At 47.0% G+C, this 18,963-nt stretch overlaps 7 protein-coding genes across 7 annotated transcripts; 5 read left to right on the forward strand and 2 right to left on the reverse strand.

Annotated features, from left to right (window-relative positions):
• Positions 1–1,287: 1,287 nt before the first annotated feature.
• On the forward strand, positions 1,288–2,568 carry CPAR01_06353 (uncharacterized protein; the record flags this gene model as incomplete). Its single annotated transcript, XM_060490625.1, has 3 exons — positions 1,288–1,797; positions 1,879–2,296; positions 2,354–2,568. 3 exons carry the CDS (start codon positions 1,288–1,290, stop codon positions 2,566–2,568), a joined length of 1,143 nt encoding a protein of 380 aa, XP_060349499.1.
• A 476-nt stretch (positions 2,569–3,044) lies between these two features.
• On the reverse strand, positions 3,045–6,238 carry CPAR01_06354 (BZIP family transcription factor; the record flags this gene model as incomplete). Its single annotated transcript, XM_060490626.1, has 4 exons — positions 3,045–3,136; positions 3,195–4,803; positions 4,927–6,135; positions 6,236–6,238. The coding sequence occupies 4 exons, from the start codon at positions 6,236–6,238 to the stop codon at positions 3,045–3,047; spliced, it is 2,913 nt and encodes a 970-aa protein (XP_060349500.1).
• Positions 6,239–6,436: 198 nt separating this feature from the next.
• Positions 6,437–6,856, reverse strand: CPAR01_06355 (uncharacterized protein; the record flags this gene model as incomplete). Its single annotated transcript, XM_060490627.1, has 1 exon — positions 6,437–6,856. One exon carries the CDS (start codon positions 6,854–6,856, stop codon positions 6,437–6,439), a length of 420 nt encoding a protein of 139 aa, XP_060349501.1.
• Positions 6,857–8,965: 2,109 nt separating this feature from the next.
• CPAR01_06356 (uncharacterized protein) lies at positions 8,966–10,163 on the forward strand (the record flags this gene model as incomplete). The annotated part of the gene is made up of 2 exons (XM_060490628.1): positions 8,966–9,190; positions 9,252–10,163. 2 exons carry the CDS (start codon positions 8,966–8,968, stop codon positions 10,161–10,163), a joined length of 1,137 nt encoding a protein of 378 aa, XP_060349502.1.
• A 608-nt stretch (positions 10,164–10,771) lies between these two features.
• On the forward strand, positions 10,772–11,803 carry CPAR01_06357 (uncharacterized protein; the record flags this gene model as incomplete). Its single annotated transcript, XM_060490629.1, has 1 exon — positions 10,772–11,803. The coding sequence occupies one exon, from the start codon at positions 10,772–10,774 to the stop codon at positions 11,801–11,803; it is 1,032 nt and encodes a 343-aa protein (XP_060349503.1).
• A 539-nt stretch (positions 11,804–12,342) lies between these two features.
• Positions 12,343–13,822, forward strand: CPAR01_06358 (uncharacterized protein; the record flags this gene model as incomplete). Its single annotated transcript, XM_060490630.1, has 2 exons — positions 12,343–12,769; positions 12,870–13,822. The coding sequence occupies 2 exons, from the start codon at positions 12,343–12,345 to the stop codon at positions 13,820–13,822; spliced, it is 1,380 nt and encodes a 459-aa protein (XP_060349504.1).
• A 684-nt stretch (positions 13,823–14,506) lies between these two features.
• CPAR01_06359 (uncharacterized protein) lies at positions 14,507–15,863 on the forward strand (the record flags this gene model as incomplete). Its single annotated transcript, XM_060490631.1, has 2 exons — positions 14,507–15,773; positions 15,844–15,863. The coding sequence occupies 2 exons, from the start codon at positions 14,507–14,509 to the stop codon at positions 15,861–15,863; spliced, it is 1,287 nt and encodes a 428-aa protein (XP_060349505.1).
• Between the last annotated feature and the right edge of the window lie 3,100 nt (positions 15,864–18,963).

Below are 18,963 nucleotides of genomic sequence, written 5' to 3' on the forward strand. Positions count from 1 at the left end.
TTAAATGAGCGTGTAAAGTCCAGATCTGCTTGTAGTGTCTCATCGTCGGCCGCTTCTTATTTTCGCAACGACCTTGACAGACCAATCCGAGTTGAATGCTGAGTGAGTGTGTACACTGAGGTAGAGAGGCTGAAATGTCATACACTTCACTTGGGTACTTAGAGACGCCTTGGACTTACCATTAACTGTATTTCTTCCCAAGAGCGACATGGAAACATGATTGAAATGTGACGGTACCTTGTTATCTCCGATTTGCGGCGGGAATCTGCCCTCTCACTCACTCACCTTCATGTTCACTCACACTTGTCATTCGAATCGATGCAGCAAGAGTCTTCATGAGATACTAATGGATAAGCGCCGTCATGAGCATCAAGACATGATGGCGTGATGGAACACTTTCCATCCTATTTAACAGATAACAACAATGTACCTTCGCGCCAGTCAATAGTCATTCAGCTCCTCGTCAATCAGCCATTCTCTGACTAATGCCTCGACATCAAGGACGAACGTAACCGCCAAGCTCCAATTCCATGTCATCATCGCATGAAAGCCACGATTCCATTCAAGGCAGCAAGATTAGCCTCAGGGCACCTCAAACTCACATCCGCGAAGCCACATCCGCGAAGCCACACCTGGCCGCCCAGAATCTAGAATGTTTCGGCCACTGGTCCACTGTCAACTTATGTAAAGCACCCCGTGCTTCCTTTCGCTCCCTCTGCAATGTACCGGCCAGGCCCGGCCCCACCGCACGGCGCCGTGGCGTACCTCCGGCGTTGTGCATCTGCAGTCCGACCGCCCGTGGTTCCCTCCGGCCTGCAGCACCATGATGGGCCTATCACCCGTCCATCCATCCATCGTTCCATGTCAACTCAACCATGGAACCAGGGGGCCAAGCGCTTGTCGATATCTCTAGGCACTCTGATTCGGCGTTGGCCTGCTCAACTGCCATCGCGGTACCGGACCTACCTTCCCAGTACGTATTTATTACTACCCTTTGCCGTCCGTTATCATCACGTCTTCACCTCAACTCAAGGCGATCTCTAGCATCGCCATCCCTTCATTCCTCTACTGTCTTTAGAAGGTTTTAATTCTTTACATAAGGTACCAATTACATCCCACAATCATTTCCAAACAGCCAGATCGGTTCTGGCATTCACACTCCTTTCTCTCGGCACCCTCACCGAGCCACACCGAGCAATCACAAGCATCGCCCATCCCCCTCCATCTACCTTCTCCTGCGCCGAGGTCAACTGCAACCCCAAAGATCGACACCCACTTCCCCTCAAAATGCATGCCCCGACCCCTCACCTTCTACCCCTGGCCACGGCCCTTCTAGCCATCGGCACCAACCTCGCCCATGCAAACCCCCTCCAAGTGTTCACCGCAGGAATGGATAGCACACTCCCCATCGGCACGAACCCCATCGTGAACCCAAAAGTGGAGTACCTAGGTTTCCAGCACGCCGACAACAGCTGCTCCCACCGCGATCTAGGCTTCACCGGCTCTATCGCAGGAAAATGGTACGCCGTTTGGGGTGATGTGCTCTGGTGCGATGCTGGTGTCACGGATCCCGAAAAGGACACGCCCGGGTTCCACGGTATGGTGCGCGACGCCGTGTCTGTCATGACGAAGAACCCGCTGATCGTGCACGATCTCAACCTGGGAGAGAATGGGCGCCAGAAGCAGTTCATCCCCTTCAATTCGTCGTGGGGAGAAAAAGTTGATACCGGGTTCGGCGGGACGAGTCTGGTCGAGACTAATGCTGAGACGCGCACCGGGGCCGTCTTTTACCTAGTTGTAAGTCATCATCCCCCTCCAGGAAGCTAGAAACCAGAGCCCAAAAGAGAGTCTGCACAAGACTTACATAAAACTCCCTAGAACCAAAACGCAGACGGCCTAGTAGGCGCGGGCATCGCCAAAGTAGACGTCCTGTTCGGAACCCCCACCGTGACCAAACGCTATGGCGACCGCGGCTACTGGTGGGATGCCAAAACCACGCCCCGGTACGGCGACATCGCCGCCTTCCGCGACCCGTGCTCCGAGTACATTTACGCCTGGGGCGGCCCGCCGACCACAATCACCGACTGGGGCCAGAGCAGCTACGTCTACCTCGCGCGGGTCAACGCCAGCCAGGCGTTCAACGTGAGCAACTATGAGTACTACTGGGGCCGCCAGCAGGGGTGGAAGTCTGACGTCTTGACGACGTTCAATTCCGAGACGGCGACTGTGTGGGGCACGGGACAGGGGCAGATTGTGTGGAATGAGCACTTTAAGTGTTATATCTTTGTTCACCTTGGTATGTTTCTAATACTGTGGTTTCTGACATGCAGGCCTAAGACTGACTTTGTGAAAGGCATCGGTGGCGGCACCGTCTTCTTGCGCACTGCTACAAAACTCGAGGGCCCCTGGACGCCGGACATCAAGATCTTCCAGGCTCAGGCCATTGATGGCGGGCTCGTCTACGCTGGCGTCGCTCATCCGTATCTGGACCCCACGGGCAAGACGCTCGTCATCTCTTTCACGAACAACAACAGGATCCAGGTGATCAAAGTAACCTTTTCCAAGTGAGGTTGGGTAATTTTCACGCGCCTGACAGAAAAATGTATATTCTTCCAGTCACTAAACTTAAGTTCATCCCCGAGTACATAATTCCAGATCTTCTGTTCGGATGTTATGAGGCAGTTTGGGAAAGCAACAATTTCGTGCCGGCGAGAAAAGTGTCGTAGGAACTATAACCAACTTCAATTCTACTCCATAAGCTCGAAGCCTTAGATAGAGCCTCCATAATGGCTACTACCACAATACAACATATAGTTTTGTGAACCCATTTGTACGAGGCGCCAATCGCTAGATAAGAAAGTGTCTTTTCCCTTCTTTGGGGTACCCCTCGAGACACAATATTAACGGGAATTTCATGAATCAACAAAAGAAAAGAATCAACTATGAGCCATTCGAGGCGTTTGGCCGTTCTGGTACCGGCACAGTCTAATACCCAATGATACGCCCCTCTCGAAGTCAAGTAATATCAAGCCCGCCCTTTTTTTTCACGTGGTCAGCGATGCCCAAAATGCAACATTCAAGTCTCTCGGTCGGATCCCTGGTGATCGTCCCAGGCAGACCGATTTCAATCCGATTTCTAGAGTTGATGTTAGCATTGTCGGACCAGAATCGTAGAGATGACTATGGGCACATACCTTGAACGAGCACTCCAACATTGATCGTCACCGCCCTCCGCTTTGACCCGGGCGTTGCGGTCTGGTTGGTAGAGGTGCTCTCCAGCCCAAACATATCGCCCGCAAGGCTCGGATCCAGGGGCATCTGACTCGACGCCGCGTCGCTAGACTGCCCGACGGACCGTGTATCGCCCAAGTGGACATCAGACGGCCTTGTCGGCTTCAGAGTCTGCCCGAGCCATTGCCTGGCAGCGGCATCCCCAGGGCTCGTTCCGTAACTGCTCAAGATATCGGAGGCGTTGTTAATGCTGCTGCCGTTGCTATCGAGTCCGCTACCGTGAGCACGTCCAGCAACCGCGGTCTCATCTGAAAAGTCTGCAGGATCGATCTCTGCCGTGACGAAATCCGCAGCGGCGGGAATATCGACTCCTCGTCTCCGAAGAACCCATTCAACCTCGTCCGCATCGTAAAAGTCCCCTTGCAGGCCAGGGACGTTCATTCGAAGTCTCGCAGCGGCGCGCTCCACTCTGAGGTCTCGCATCTCTTCCGTCGCCGCATCCCACGGCCCCATGCCATAGAGTGAGTCGACCTTTTGCCGATACGGCTCGGCCGTCCCCTGATTCCCCACCGGATTTCTCTGTTTATGGCCGCTCGGGTACGCCATCTCATCCAAGTCATTCATCTCGTCGAACCACGTCCCCCCGCCCCCTAGGTGTAAAAATGGAAACTTCCAGTTGAACATTGTTTCCCGTTGGTTGACACTGAGACGGTTAGCGATCCGCTCCATGATCCTCTCTTTGGGCTCGAAAAGTAAACTGAAACCGAAAGCGCTGTTGATGAGGCTGCTCGGCGGGTTGGGCATGCGGAGCAACGTGTAAGCCTTTTCTAGAGTCGATCGTTGCAGACGCCGCCCAAACGTCCGCTCCTGGTGGGCATAGGAGGTCGGTGAAGAGAGAATATTGAATAGGGAATCAGAAAAGGGCTGGTTGGCGAGTAGATCGAAAGTGCCTGGTTGGTCCAGACTATGCTCGTAGGACATACCGAATGGGAAACTAGCATTATCCGGCGTCGGTTCCGTCACAATCTCGTAGCCCATTGGGGCTTGGGATAGTGTCGAGTGCGGCATGTGTGACTGACTATCGGGCGCCCAAGATGTTGTATGCACCGCAGTCATCGCAAGTGTTCGAGGTGTTGACTGTAGCTGATGCTGTTGCGGCTGCTCGCTTGACAAAACATCGTATATGACTTGTTCAATCGGCTTAGCAATTTCGGGAGATGGTGACTTTTCGTTGCCCCTTTCTTGCCCACCGGCAGGGCCGCCAACTTCCTCGACGTCTCCATCGTTTTCCTGGCTTGGAAGCACGTCGCCTTCCTTTTCTGGCTCCTCGCTCGTCTTCCGCGCCAAAGAGACAAACTTTTCTGTCGTAGCTTGCAGTTGTCTACCAAATTCGGGTGTGCTCTCGTGCATGCCTTTACTAACGGCGAAGTCGTAGAGTTTCATGAACTCCTTGCTCATTTCTTCATTGGTGCGCCTCAACTCGTCAACTTTCTTCTCGAGCGATTGGATCGCTGTCTCCTTGCGGTTGCGGTAGGCTCTTTGAGCGAGCCGAATTTGTGTTCGACGACGCTGCTATGGTTAGAAGGGGTCGACTGAGGGAGCATGTGTAAGATAAGGAAGGCAATAACATGCGAACTAGTTTCCGTGGCAAAGCTGCAAAAAGGGGGTAAGATCAGGAGTCATTCGCCAACTTACGTCTTTCGCGGTCTCATCATTGGTGTCTAGGCGTGGTCTCCCCCTTGACCGCTTCTTTTCCTCCTCGTCCAGTTCTACAACCTCTACAGACTGAGTCTTTGATCGTTTCTTGGAGGATCGTTTTGCCTCCTCACTGGTGTCGACAGCAGGTTTCCCCCCAGGAGGTAGGCTTCTTGGTGCGCGAAAGCCCGACATACCATCGTCGAAAGATTCGGCGTTGAGAATGGACAGCCCGGAGTTCTGCATGAATGGTGCCGGGTAGTCGCCGGGGTATTGAAGGACCCCAGTCTGCCGATGTTGGAGGAAGTCGTCGCTGAGGTGGTTGTGATAGAATGGGTGGGCGGGTACCGCCACAGGTCTGGACAAAGAGAAATCCACAGGGCGCTCCGGGGCGAGATGTGCGGATTCTAGGCCCGAAAAATGGATCGGGGCTAGTTCGCCAGGATTTGGGGGCAATTCGGGGTCTACGTAAGCAAATGATATAAAGCCGCTTTCGGTGGGTGCTTGAAGCTGGGCCTGGAGAAGCCGTGGGTCGTGTGGATGGCAGAGTAAAGACGCCGTGTCGGGAGAAGACGAAGCGAGGGAGGCTGACTGTATAGAGTCCGCCGGCGAAGGATGTGGAAATACTTGGTGATGATATTGAAGCTGTTGGCTGAAGTCTTGCGGGGACTGGTGATTATGGGGCACGCGATAGTGTTGTTGGGGTTCGTGAAAGATTGTCCAGTACTCCTGATCTTGAAAATCACGGTAATAGTGTTCCTCTGCATTCAGTTGCTGGTGATTTTGCGTCAGGTGCGGGCGCGCATGTGTATATGAGGGGTGAGAGAAGAGAGGTGGGCGGGATGCTGAGTAACGGACAGTAGATTCGGCGCCGGTTGAACCACGTTCTTCGAGGGATACTTCTATTAACGGGCCCGGATAGTTGGGGGCACTAACGCCAGCGCAGCAGTCTTTCTCTTGTTGCTGATCAATGACTTGTGACCGAGGACTTGCCAAAGGTCGTTGGGGAAGCGGTCGAGAGAAAGTTGAAAAGCCGTGTCTACCTTGCTCACGAGACCCGCTTGCGTGATGGGTCTGTCGGAAGGGAGGAGATTCGTCGAGGTCGTCTGCCGTATCGGACGGCGTATCGAGGCCGCTGGGACGGGAATGATTACTCATATCCGCCGAGTAGAAAGTGGGTGCGCCGGTAGTGATGTGGATCCATAAACTCTAAAGATGCCGACTAACGCCTCCAATCTCGGTATATACGAGTTTGTGAGTGTGGTACACCGAATAAGCCTAAAATATTGTTAGGGTAAGATAGCCTCACCATTGCGCCGGGCTCCAGGGACCTGTAGCCAGGCACCGTCAGCCATGCAGAGCTTAACAACAACACTCGCAAATCCCGGGCAGAGGCGGGCCCAAAAGAAGGTAGCAGAACGAGATTAAAAAGGTAAATATGTAAAGGAGCCACTTAGAACCGTTCAAATGGTGCTCCAAGTTTACGAAAACGTAGTTGGCTAGATTGCGGCTAATAGAACAGCTTGAAGTTACAAGTGGATAGTGCTTTGATAGAGGTACGACTGGTAAAGATTAGAAGACTAGTCCTCTCCAATACAGTTCGACCTTTGACGAGACAACTTAGACATGTCCATGACACGTTCACAGTCTGGTTGTGTCTGCGGCGGATCGTACTTGATTTAAGAAAGACAATTCGGCGCCACTTCTTGTCAACACTGACGAAACCCACCAAGGATAAAAAGCAAGAAGTGAAGAGGCGTAGAGTACACGGCCCGCCATGGTCATGGTGTGGGTAAAATCTCCCGCCTTGAGGGTAGAACACCGACTCGTTCCCCAATCCAAGGATACGGGTGACACCGTGGGACAGGGTGATCAGCTGTGGCCAGGCCAGCCTTGTGGATGAGGCAAGTTGAGTGTGTTGGATTGTCATTGAAGTGCCAGGGCCTTTCGGAGAGAGAGAACAATGAAGAATGCTGCGAAGCAGGGAATAAGACGGCCAAGAGCTGCATGATTGGATCGCGGGACTGGGGAGAGCAGGAATCGAGAGGCCTTTTGGTGAGCCTTATTTTCCTCGCGGACCCCGTGGAAGGGAACTAGAGTGTAAGAGATCTGCGGTTCGCAGCTGGGCGTGCTGCACGTATGCAGGTGAAGGATGGCCAAAACCACACCTGTAAGGAAACATCGCGGCCTCGACCGGGTAAGAAGTGACGAGGATGCGGTAGCATGGCATGGGTGATGCTTCGGTGGCCAACCTGGAGTTCTCGACCCGGATTATGTCAGTTCGAGATCCAGGCGCGCTGGGCTAACGTGTGAAACTGCAAGTGATTAAAACCCGTACCCAGCTGACAAGCCATTCGATTGGGCCGGGGAGCAACGGCAGAGAAGCAGGTCGAGATCCATTACAACCATGGTCGCCTGTGAATATGTATTCCGCCTGCCAGCCTCACTCTTGGGGCATGCTCACTCCATGAGGGGCAACGATCGCCATCAACTCACGCCATAATCCCGACCGGAGGTTTTTGCATCCCTGAAGGCGTCAAGTAGGATGAGGACGAAAAAGCAAAAAAGCAACCACCGCTTCAACATGAGAAAGGTTGTCCCCTTTTCTCAAAGAACCACTGACGAAACGGCGCTCGGAAGGCTTTGTTTGGTAGGGTAAAACTTGGCGGGTGAATTTGAGAGATCGTCAAACCTGTACCATTGGGAGCCTGTATTACCATTACTGGCAAAAACCACAAAACGTGGGTGTAAAGCGCCGACGCGTGGTGTGCACGCAGTGGCGCATGCATCATTCGGGATTGATTGGGCCATCTCGCATTGGCAACAGCCTCATGATCTCGGCTCAGCTAAAGGTTGATGTGGGATCGTCACAGCATCTCCTTCGACCGGAGGGACTCAAATAACGGCTTCTTCATTGAGAGAGTTGTTCGCGGATGGGTTTCTGTGATATTCCACCTCTTTCGGTTTCAGGATCTTGAGAAAGCAAGCCAATGCTTGCTGAAAATCATGTCGAGCTAGAAGCTAAGTACTCGAAGATAGGCAGACAGGATACCGTTCGAGGACTGATGATAGTTGGGAGCTGTGCATAAGGTAGCGAGATGGAGAAGAGAAGGAGGAGGTTTGCTGGTAGGCATGCCCTGGGCCAGAGACGGTCCATTCGGTCCGTCCCCCATATCCTTGTCGGACCCCTTCTTTGTCTGCAGCCCCGGGAGTGACCCCCAAGGGGTTTTCAGGGTTCTGGAGAGCGTGCGACAAGTTCATCATTATGACCGCGAATACGGAGTATGGGTGTGGCAACCCCCGCGCGTGTCCGATCTGGATTCTGTCAAACACCAGCGAGATCGTGTCACTGCGGCCCTTTCGGGTGGTTCGCGAGGGGTCAGCCACCCGCCTCGTGTAGACCGACACACCGATCATCTCAGCCAAATAGATATATGCGGCCGGTGTCTCGGCCGCGCAACTTTCTGGGTACGTCGGCGGCTATTATGATGGTGCGCTCCCGTCCAGCTAATAGAACGTTGGGATTCATGACCATTCGAAGAGTCGTAAAGAATATCCGAAAACCTGTCTAAGTACCCTGACTGTCTAAGATACTTACCTAATCTACCTAGGTAGGCCATTTCAGATTCCGACAACAGAGGCCAAATTTGATTCGACCGACGTGGCCAGGTTTGATACCTTTGGACAACAGCTTGACTCGAAAACAAGCAAAGTAATCTTTGCTTGGAGAATCGGAAAGCAGTGATCGCATTTGTTCATAATTTGACAGGGACCTTGCCAACATTATTGTCTTGCCCTGGTATTATCCAGCAGTAAAATATAGTGTAAGATACCTAGGCACCTAAGGTACCTACCTACCTGACCTTAGGTAAGGTAAGTTGAGGTAAATCTCGATAAGAATCGATAAGAGCCGATTAGATAAGACACCCATATGTCAATGCATCTCCCCTCCAGAACATAACGATCGCAAAGCTCAAGCTTCACCAACACCAGCAATGTGACCGAAGCTCGGGGGAATGACGCCTCCATTTCCGCGAGGATGCCATCCCACTTCGTACCAGCTCAAAACTCCCGCCATCGTATCGCCGCAATCGCCCTGTATCGTGCTCTCGTCCGCGAGGCTCGCGCCGTGCCACTCCCCAACGATGTACTCCGCAAGGGTGCCGAGAACCCACTGCCACGGCTCGTGAAGAAAGGCTTCAAGCGCAATCAGACGGAAGCGAGCTACCGTCTTGTCCTTGCTGCGCTATCGAAGGGGTACAAGGTGAGATACTCCTGTACTTTGCTCGCAGCGCCTTCTAGTATTGACAGTGCTCCAATTCAAGTTTCTCAACCTCTTCAAAGGCGCCCAGACCCCATCATCAAAAGAGCACTCCGAAATCCTTACGTACCTCCGCGAAAAGAGCCTTCGTGATGCAAGATCAGAAGCAGGCAAACCACCACCGCCACCGCCAAAAATCGAGCGTCCAAAGCCCAAATGGCCACCCCTGCTCAAGCGCATTTCCCCCCTCGACGAACCACCCGTCTACATCTCTGAGCGCCACCCTGTGCCTCGTGAGGACCTCTCCGGCATACGGCACGTCCCTAACGTCGCTGTGACCGCACACGGCGTCGTCTTTCTACGCCAGGGCAAGCCGCAGCACCGCTCCGTATGCGACTATGTCCAGAAGAAGAACAAATACAAGATTAAGAACATGGAACATCTGCTCGGCTCGATGCGCGATGAACAGCAGTTTGCGAAGGAGGAGGACCAGTGGGATGGGCATCTGCAGAGCGAGATCAAATCTCAAAAGAGGGTGGTGGAAAGGCTGGTCAGGTTGCGGCAGAGAATCGAGCAGCCCCTTGCAGACCTTCCTGACTGGGTTGAAAAACCAGGTTACGAAAGGGTAGGGACTGTCGAGCCCTATGTCTTTGAAGAGAGTTACACCAGCAGTGTAGCTGCTACATATGATGATGCCAGCAGGAGACTGAGCGACGATGCGGCGGATCAGTCTGCGAGAGCAAGGGCGTTTCTAGCGATCCGCGAGGCGGAAAAGAAGGCGTTGGAGGAAGACAACGAGTATTACCGGGAAAAGGGCTATAAGTGGATGATTGACACACCATATAAGAAGAAACAGAGACGGGTCGCAAAGCGCAAGAAGGGCGGCCAGGACAGATTTGAACGCAGGGCGGTACGGCAGGACAAAGCGCGAAAGAGCAATTTTGTCGGCCTCAGTCCTGCTCCCATCCAGGTTTAAGTCGCTTTCCCCTGGAAGAAACCAGTTTGTATTGATACTGTACTATACCTTTAGACATTCCCCATGTTACCAATACAGAATGGTGCGGCATATGATGGCTACGCGACATCGGTACCATGTTAAAGCCATGTCAAAGGGCGCACACTCCATCTTCAATGGACCTCCTTGCCTCTTCGCTCTTTTCCCAATACACGATCTCTTTTCTTGAGCCTTCACTGAGGCGTTTTCGTCTATCAATCCTGTTGTACACCGTAGTCGGCCACATCGCTCGCCAAAGTGGTTATAGGAGAAACCCTTACCTTGATGCCTAGTCGGCCCAGAGCCACACGACTTAGGTTCAGCCTTCAACTTCAAAGAAGTTTGCGAACTAAAGGGTACCGATGAAATGCTTTGAGTCACACAACTCAAAGGGTAGGCTTAACCACAAATCTGGGCGCCTGCAGGTAGGCAACGGGTAGGCTTCAGCCATAACTGTGTCCATGGGTTTACCTATAAAGACAACTCTTCCCCCCGGTTGTTCCTCTCCCCCCTCCCAGAGTATTCCGCACAGAAACAGCACACAGCACACAAACATTACAACCACCAATATAATCAGTCTTGACACAAACATGGACGAACAAACACCTCAGGCGTTCGAGTTCACAATCGCGCACTCGACGCTGCCACTTGAAGCCATCGGCAAGGGCTTCTGTGGCTCTGTGTGGTCCGCGGGCAACCTCGCTATCAAGCGCGAGGATGGCGGCCCAGGTCGTTCCATCGCAAACGAATACACGATGCATCGCCACATTATCCGAAGCTTGGATAGTACCAATAGAGTCCACCTCAATGTGCCTCACTGTGAAGGCTTCCTCAAACACGATGCGACTGCCTGGGATCAAATGCTCCCTAGATTTCCTGCGGGATACACGGGTTGCAACGCACTCATCAACGAGAAGATTCCACCACTATCTCGCGATGTTCGCAAGCTGTTGGCCCATAAGTTTCACCCAAACGTGGATGCGGATGAGATTGCCGACAGCCCGACCAATAGCCACTGTCTCGCTCGACCTTACCTGGGGCGCAGAAAGCTTCGGAATACAGACACCAATCAAGATAGACCTAGACTTAGATTCTTCAGTCTGAGGAACTTCCCACTCCACGCCGATCAGATGGAGACTCTCAACCTGGATCTTAAAGGGTACGCCGTAGCAATGGCAAAGGCTCTCGCATTCCTGCACTGGTCCGCAAAAGTCGATGCCAATGACGTTGAGTTTGTGCTTGCGAACCCAAGGACTTGCCAATCGCCACCATGCGAAGCCCCCACGACATCAAGCTTGGGTCCTGTAGGCTTCCATTCAGATGAGTTTGGCTCTCATGCTATGTGGATCCTGGACTTTGATTGTTGCAGGATGATGGCAATGGACGACAACGGAATCAAGCAAGCTTGTAGAAGCTTTTGGCGGAACGACCCTTACTATCCGCGACCTGGCAGCAACAACGCAAAGGATCAGGAACTCTGGACTGCCTTCCGGACTCACTTCCTGATGGCTAGTGAGCGAATTTTGGAGGGCAAAGAGGAGGATTTGCGTCGGCTGCCGCTGAGATTGATGGAGTGTATCGAGGAGACAAAGGGAAGGTTCACCAAGGGAACAGATTTCTAGTAGGATAGGCTAGGAGGACATAACAGCATAGTCGTGTGTGAATCCAGAGATTCAGTAAGTATTTACTGCCTCTAGTACTCCAGGTGTTGGATAGCATTTGTTTGCCGTTTCCAAGCTTTCTTTCTGTTGGCTACACACTGCCTATCAAACACTACGTGGCGTCAAACATTCCGTTGCAGAACCATTGCAAGGTTGGCTCATCAATGATTCTGCAACCAACCCGCGGTTCTTAGGCTGAACCAAGCACCGAGCTGAGGAATCAAAGTTGCTGAAAGAAAACTTCAAGAAGTTTGACTTCTTTGCATGGGGTTCTCTCTTCACCATGAGGCCTTTACCGGCGTACTTCGACAGATTACTATGTACTTAAAGGATGGACTATATTCTCAGGTGATTGTCGCTGATTCTGATTCTTTATTCCACCATCAGTTGCCAGGTTCTCCTACTTACTGAAGTATAGCACTTTGTCAGTAGTTACGCAGCACTGGCTGCGGTTTTATCGACTCAGATAACTTGGGATCACCTCAACCCCCTTCGCGAAGATGGACGATACTTCGATACAAGGCTCTTCCCGCCCACCTAAAGCCTTCGAGAAGCGTCGCCCACAGAATCAGTCGGACGAAACTGCGGCTTCTTCGAGAGCTGTCTCCTTGGAGCAGGCCATTATAGCTAACCTTCACCTAGAAGAAAGGCTTGGAGCTGAAACTCAAGGAGAAACAATCGAGGTCTGTCTCGAGCGAATGCCTTCAACCAAGTCAACAATCTCCACGGCTTCGTCTTTTGTGAAGCGTCAGCAAGCAGCAGTTGGCGTTGCTGCAAACTTCCGGGAGATTGGTATCGGCCCCATCGGCAAAGCGTCCGAGCATCCCGGCACCACGTCCGCCTACAAGTTTCCTCTCACGAAGCAGGATGATAAGTTGTGGAACAATTACATCATGCACAAGCGAATCGAGACCGCGTTCAATTCGCGTAAGTTCTGTCCTGGACAGGTCGAAATTCCAAGATGGTTCTGGTTCGCCACGCCGACCTCCCACAGCTTTTGGGAGGAGAATCTTGAACTGTTTCCCAGATATATCTGGATTCCCCCGCGAGCCCAATCACATTCTCTGTATGGAAAGGATCTTCCCTCTTCCGAAGCCCGTTCGTCACTGTCTAATTGAGAAGTCCTGTCCGCCTCAAGGACGAGAGCAGTTGATGAAGAGCGAGGCCAATAAGGACTGCTTAGTGCGGCCGTATCTCGGCCGCATCAAGTATGGTACGGGCGGCCAGTTCTTCTCTCTGCGAAACTTCAAGCTTCACGCCAACCAGATCAAGGACCTGGAGATGAAGCCAGCCGACCTGTATCTGGGGATGGCTCATGATCTTGGCGTTATGCACTGGGTCGCCAAGATTGACGGCAACGATGTTGAGTTCGTCATCGGAAGTTTTCCAGTGGCGGAGCAGGTTGTTCGCACTGACTACCGTCTTGTCGATATATTGGCCCTGAAGCCAATGACCAGCACGCACGAACTTCTGACGCACAAACTCCCTGACTTTGGCCGAAGAGTCACCTCATTGTGGATGATTGACTTCGATGACTGCCATGATATCACCATGGATGACGCGGGCATTGACAAGGCAGTCAAGGCGTTCATCGAGACCAATCACTACTGTCCCCGGCCGAATTCAGGAGGCGATTACATCGAGACCATGTGGAAAGATTTCTCAAGCATGTACTTGTCTTTCAGTAGCACCATCATGACGAAGCTGGGCAAGAAGAATGAGCTGGGAAACCTTCCGGCCAAGTTCGTCGAGAGACTCAAGGTGACATCGATCGGATCTCAACCACCCAACCCTGGCGCTTCTCCCCAAGCAAAGGACCGAGGAGGCACTTCCGGTTCCAGCTCTTCAGCCGGCCGCGGTGGCTCTTCCGGTGGCAATACTCCTTCTCGTGGCCGCGGCGGCATTCATGACAGAATAAGAAGCACAAAGCCAGAGATTTTCCTCTCTTCTACTTTTACTCAATGCGCTTACACACATTAGCCTCATGTTACTTGAGAATTGAGTTTGACTCAAAAGTGAAGACAACGATGGCAGCAGTCGACGTCCAGTGAATCTCCATGTCCTTCCTTCCCGATCAGTGGTGATCCCGTCTTCGCGGCTGCGCCTGCCTACCAGCTTTACATTGGCGCACAACAAGGCTTATTCTTCCAGTCTTTCTTCTTGAGCAGGCCCTTGTGTGTTTTTATCTCCCTCCATTACATCCACGTCATCAATCGCCATCACCACTCCGAGCTACAGTGCGAGTGACAAACGCGCCGCAGACAGCTGGTACACCACTCAATCCATCAGCCGCAACAATATTAGATTGTCAAACCATCTCCTCGATGCGATACTTGCTACTACAGGCACTGTTTTTTCCATGAATCAGGCTGCTTGACCTCATACGTAACGATCGAGTCCCGCATCCTTACGGATCAATGACGACTGCAAGCAAAATATTGTGCAACGGGTACCGCTGATCCAACGACTATCACCATTTCTTCGAATACCAGGGCCAGCCTTCGATCGCCCTAGAACTTTAGATCACGCATTCCGCCTCGACGATCGCTACAGATATCTTGTAAGTTTATCCAAATCTTGAGCAACATCACAATTTTGATTGAAGCTAATCAATGTTCCAGTTTTGCCAAACTACCATTTTGAAAAATTCCTTGGCCCGATAGAATGAATAACAACGCCCAGGATCCCGTGCTGGATAAGCCGTTTCAAACGCCTGCACTTGAACTCGAGCAGTCAAAAGACCTTAACAGCCCCAGAGAACACGAGAAAAGAGGACTCTCATCCAGATGGAGTATCTTTCCGCAAGAGATTCGATTAATGATCCTCGAGATCATCTTTGCGATGCAGTCCAAAGACACGCCGCAGGAGAAAAGCCGTCTAGCCTCCGTTTCTGCAGAATGGCAAACATTTTTCGAGGAGCGCAACTTCAAGACTCTAAAACTTGAGCGGCTCCACGATATAGACAAACTCAGAGACTTCGTCGGTCCTCGTCGTCAGATGTACGTCAGTAAGATCTGGCTCCATGTGTCCTTAGCGACATACACTTCCGAAGAGTTCTGCAAGGAAGAGGACGACGAAGGGATATTGCACAACAATGAGATTTTTGACAAGCACTTGAAGTCACTTCTTAGAACGCTTTCTAAATGGCAACTAGGCTACGGCGACGAAGATTACTTCGGCATTCACCTTCACTTCTTTGCCGACTCGCCCGAGGACGATTACCACCCATTCAAGGGGGATGATGATCCCGATGAACCCTATGATAATCTTGAGCCCGCTGACCTCTTGGGAGCACGGAAGCGTCTCATGGGAAATCTGCTCGACTTTAAAAATGCAACCCCCACGTCGAGCTTGACAAGCCTGGCTGAAACTGGGTGCCCTGTGGTTCCGAGGGTTCCAGTAGTCAAAAAGTTCAGCGTTACAGACGTATGCTATCGAAGTCTATCAGCAGACGCCATTCGTTTTCTTCTTCTGAGCTTGGATAATCTGGAAACCATTGAGTACGAACCTTGGAGGGGCATTGACCAAATAGACAGATCCCGGAGAGACAAGGCAAATGTGGCTCTACTTGAAAGTCTTCCACCTACTGTAAAGAGAGTCAAGTTATGGGAGGCTCGGCATGACAACTTACATGGGCCTTCCGAAGAGCCCGGTCCTAACCGCGATATTGCTCGGGCGGCTGTACTGGGATGCTCTCGCCTAGTTTCCTTCAGCTCTCTGAATGTTCTCGACGCCGCGCATTTCCTCGATGAAGTTATTCAATTATCCATGCCGCCGATGATGGAGTGTTTCGACCGCTGGTCGTCTCTCGAAGCGGTAGCTCTGACGTCTCCCTTCCTCGATTCAACTCTCGATGAGGCATACACTCAAGGTCTAAGTCGGAACACCCCCATTCGGCCACCCCCCCCCCCATTCGGCCACCCTATCAAAAGTAGGTCTAGGAACATCGCTACTAACTATAGTTAATTAATTAACCACCTTCTACTACTACTATAATATAGTTACTACCCTTACTAAGTAATTTAACCTCTACGATTTAACTAAGACTAATTAAATACTTATTAATATCTTCTTAGGCCCTCTTTATATCCTTAATATTAGCGAACTTAGTATTTAAATATATTTAAATACTCTTTTTTTTAAGAGCTATATACTTAACTCTAACTTTAAAACTCGAACTTATTATTAAAATAAAGTTAATAAAAAGGACTTCTTATTAAAAACTTTTTTAATTTTATAAAAAAATAAATATTAAGTATTATAATTAGGACTAAGTTTTATAAATAGTTTTAGCTACTTATTAAAATTACTAGCTTTTTTAAAAATTAATTAGTTAATAATAAATATTATAAAAGTCTAGTTAACGATTTTAATAATATTAATAATTATTTATTTAGTATTAATAATATTATTTAATAATATAGCTAAGTTAAATAATATTATAAAATTATTAAAAAGTATAACTATATTAAGTAGTTATAAGCTAGTTACTCTTTAACTATTTTATATATTATCCTTTATTAAACTAAATAAACGAGTTATAATATAATAAACTAAAAAATACTACTTTTTAATAATAATAAAATTATTTATTATATCCTCTTTATTAAACTTCTTTTTATAATTAGTTTTAATAAGATTAAAAATAATTATATTTAATAACTAAAAGATATAAGAAGTATATAATAATAAAAATAATAAATAAACGTTATTAATATAATACTTTTATATAAATTTTATTATTATATAACTCTTATAACTATTAAGAATTAATAATTAAAGCTCTAGTTATAAATTAAGTCCCCTAGTTAGGGGGGGCTTAGTTTATAATAAAAAAACTACTCTTAATTATATAAAAATAATTTAGTTTATAATTTATTTATTATTTATTATTATAAACTCCTAATTATTAAGATTTTTAAAATTAAAAAGGAACTATTACTATTAAACCGATTTTTTTTATAAATTAATAATAATTTAATAGCTTTATTATTAATAAAGATATATTTAATAATAGAGATTTAAAAACGTAATTTAGGTATTACGGCTAGCTAGTCGTAATAAGTATATTAATAAAAATTAAGGCTACGAGTATTAAATAAATAATATCGTAGTTATAAATAGCTTCCTTAAAGCTATATTTATAAGTTATAAAGTAGGTAAGGCTTTAATAATTAATCGTAGTTTTATTAAAAGGGATTTTTAGTAAAAATAGTTAAAAGCGATTATAAAATCTAATATTAATATTACGGCCCAACTAGTTAGATGCTGGCCGGTGTACCTATATAGTGTAGAATAGGGGATAATAATACCGGAGTTATTATTATCGAAGCTTTTGCTTTGTACTATAGTTAGTTACCCTGACCTGCTCGTAATACAATGATAACTCCGCCCTGCGTTAAGGGGTTATGGGTTTAATTCCCGCACGCCGCGTTGATAGTATAATTATGCCTCCTATACTATATAGGGCGTCCCGACCGTAGGTAGTACGTATAAGACTAGTCGCCTCGTACTACTACTAGAGTTTCCCTATTTATACCCGTAATATATCTAATTAGTCTTTAGCATAGGGACATGCCTCTTAGAGGGGAGATATAGTATTACGGCCTAACTAATTAGATATTAGCCGGTGTACTTATATAGTACAGAATAGGGGATAATGATGCCGGAGTTATTATTATCGAAGCTTTTGCTTTGTGCCACAGTTGGTTGCCCTGACCTGCTCGTAATAACTAAATTAATTATTAAAAAAGCTATAAGAAGTCTATCCTTAAGCCCGGCTTAAGTTTATATTATATATAAGTCTTATTTTTAAATATATTTTTTATTTATATATTATTTTAATAGGCCCCGTATTTTAAATATACGGGCTCTATATTTTAAAAAAACGGGGTCCGTATTCTTAGTATATAGACTTTTTTATTTTTTATTATTATATAACTTATTTTATAGTTCTTTTATTTTATAAAAATTACTTTATATTTTTATATTCTTATATATATAGTATATTATAACCGCTACGAACCTGCGGGGCGGGCCCTAGTCTTAATTATATATATTAAATTATAATATTAAGTCTTTTTTTTAAAAGTTTAGTTCTGTAAACCTATAAATAAGTTATCTATTCTTAGGTTAGGGATTTGTTAAGTATATTTTTTTAAAATATATTAATATAATATTAAGTCGTATTAAAAAACGTTTATTAAGTAATTCTATTTTTAAGCTTTATTTAGTTTATAACGACGTATTTAATTATTTTAATTTTAACGACGTAATATTTTATATTTAATATTTTTATATAAAATATACGTATTATATAATTAAGGGGTCGAAGATTTATTAAAATTATGAAAATCTAAAACGCCCTTATAATAGTTTTATTATTACGTCGAGTTATAAGTATTATTATAATTTTTTATTTATAGTTTTATTAATATTTTATAATAAAGAGGCTAAGTAACTAGCGTTAAGATTTAAAAAAAAAAAAAAAAAAAAAGCTAGCGATACTTTACTTAATCTTTATATAAAACTTATTTAAATTTAGTTTAAAATTATAAAAATATTATAGCTAGCTAGTTATAATAAGTATATTAATAAAAGTTAAGGCTACGAATACTAAGTAAATAGTATCATAGTCGTAAATAACTTTTCCGAAGCTATATCTATAAGTTATAAAATAGGTAAGGCTTTAGTAATTAATCGTAGTTTTATTAAGAGGAGTTCTTAGTAAAAATAGTTAAAAGCGATTATAAGATCTAATACTAAGTTAATTATTAAAAAAGCTATAAGAAGTCTATTCTTAAGCCCGGCTTAAATTTATATTATATATAAGTCTAACTATAAATATATCCCTTATTAATAATTATTTTTATTCGTTAAGTAATCGCTTAGTAAATATTAATAAGCGCTTATTTAGAATAATTATAGTAATTACCTTATTATATAATTACCGTTTTTTATTTATACGTAACTTATTTATAATTCTTTTATTCTATAAGAGTTACTTTATATTCCTATATTTTTATATATATAGTATATTATAGCTACCATAAGCCTATAGGGTAGGCCCTAGTCTTAGTTATATATATTAAGTCGTAATATTAGGTCTTCTTTTTAAAGGT

This window comes from Colletotrichum paranaense, assembly GCF_030867605.1.
Source record: "Colletotrichum paranaense strain IMI 384185 chromosome Unknown Scaffold_5.1, whole genome shotgun sequence".
Taxonomy (NCBI): Eukaryota; Fungi; Ascomycota; class Sordariomycetes; order Glomerellales; family Glomerellaceae; genus Colletotrichum; species Colletotrichum paranaense.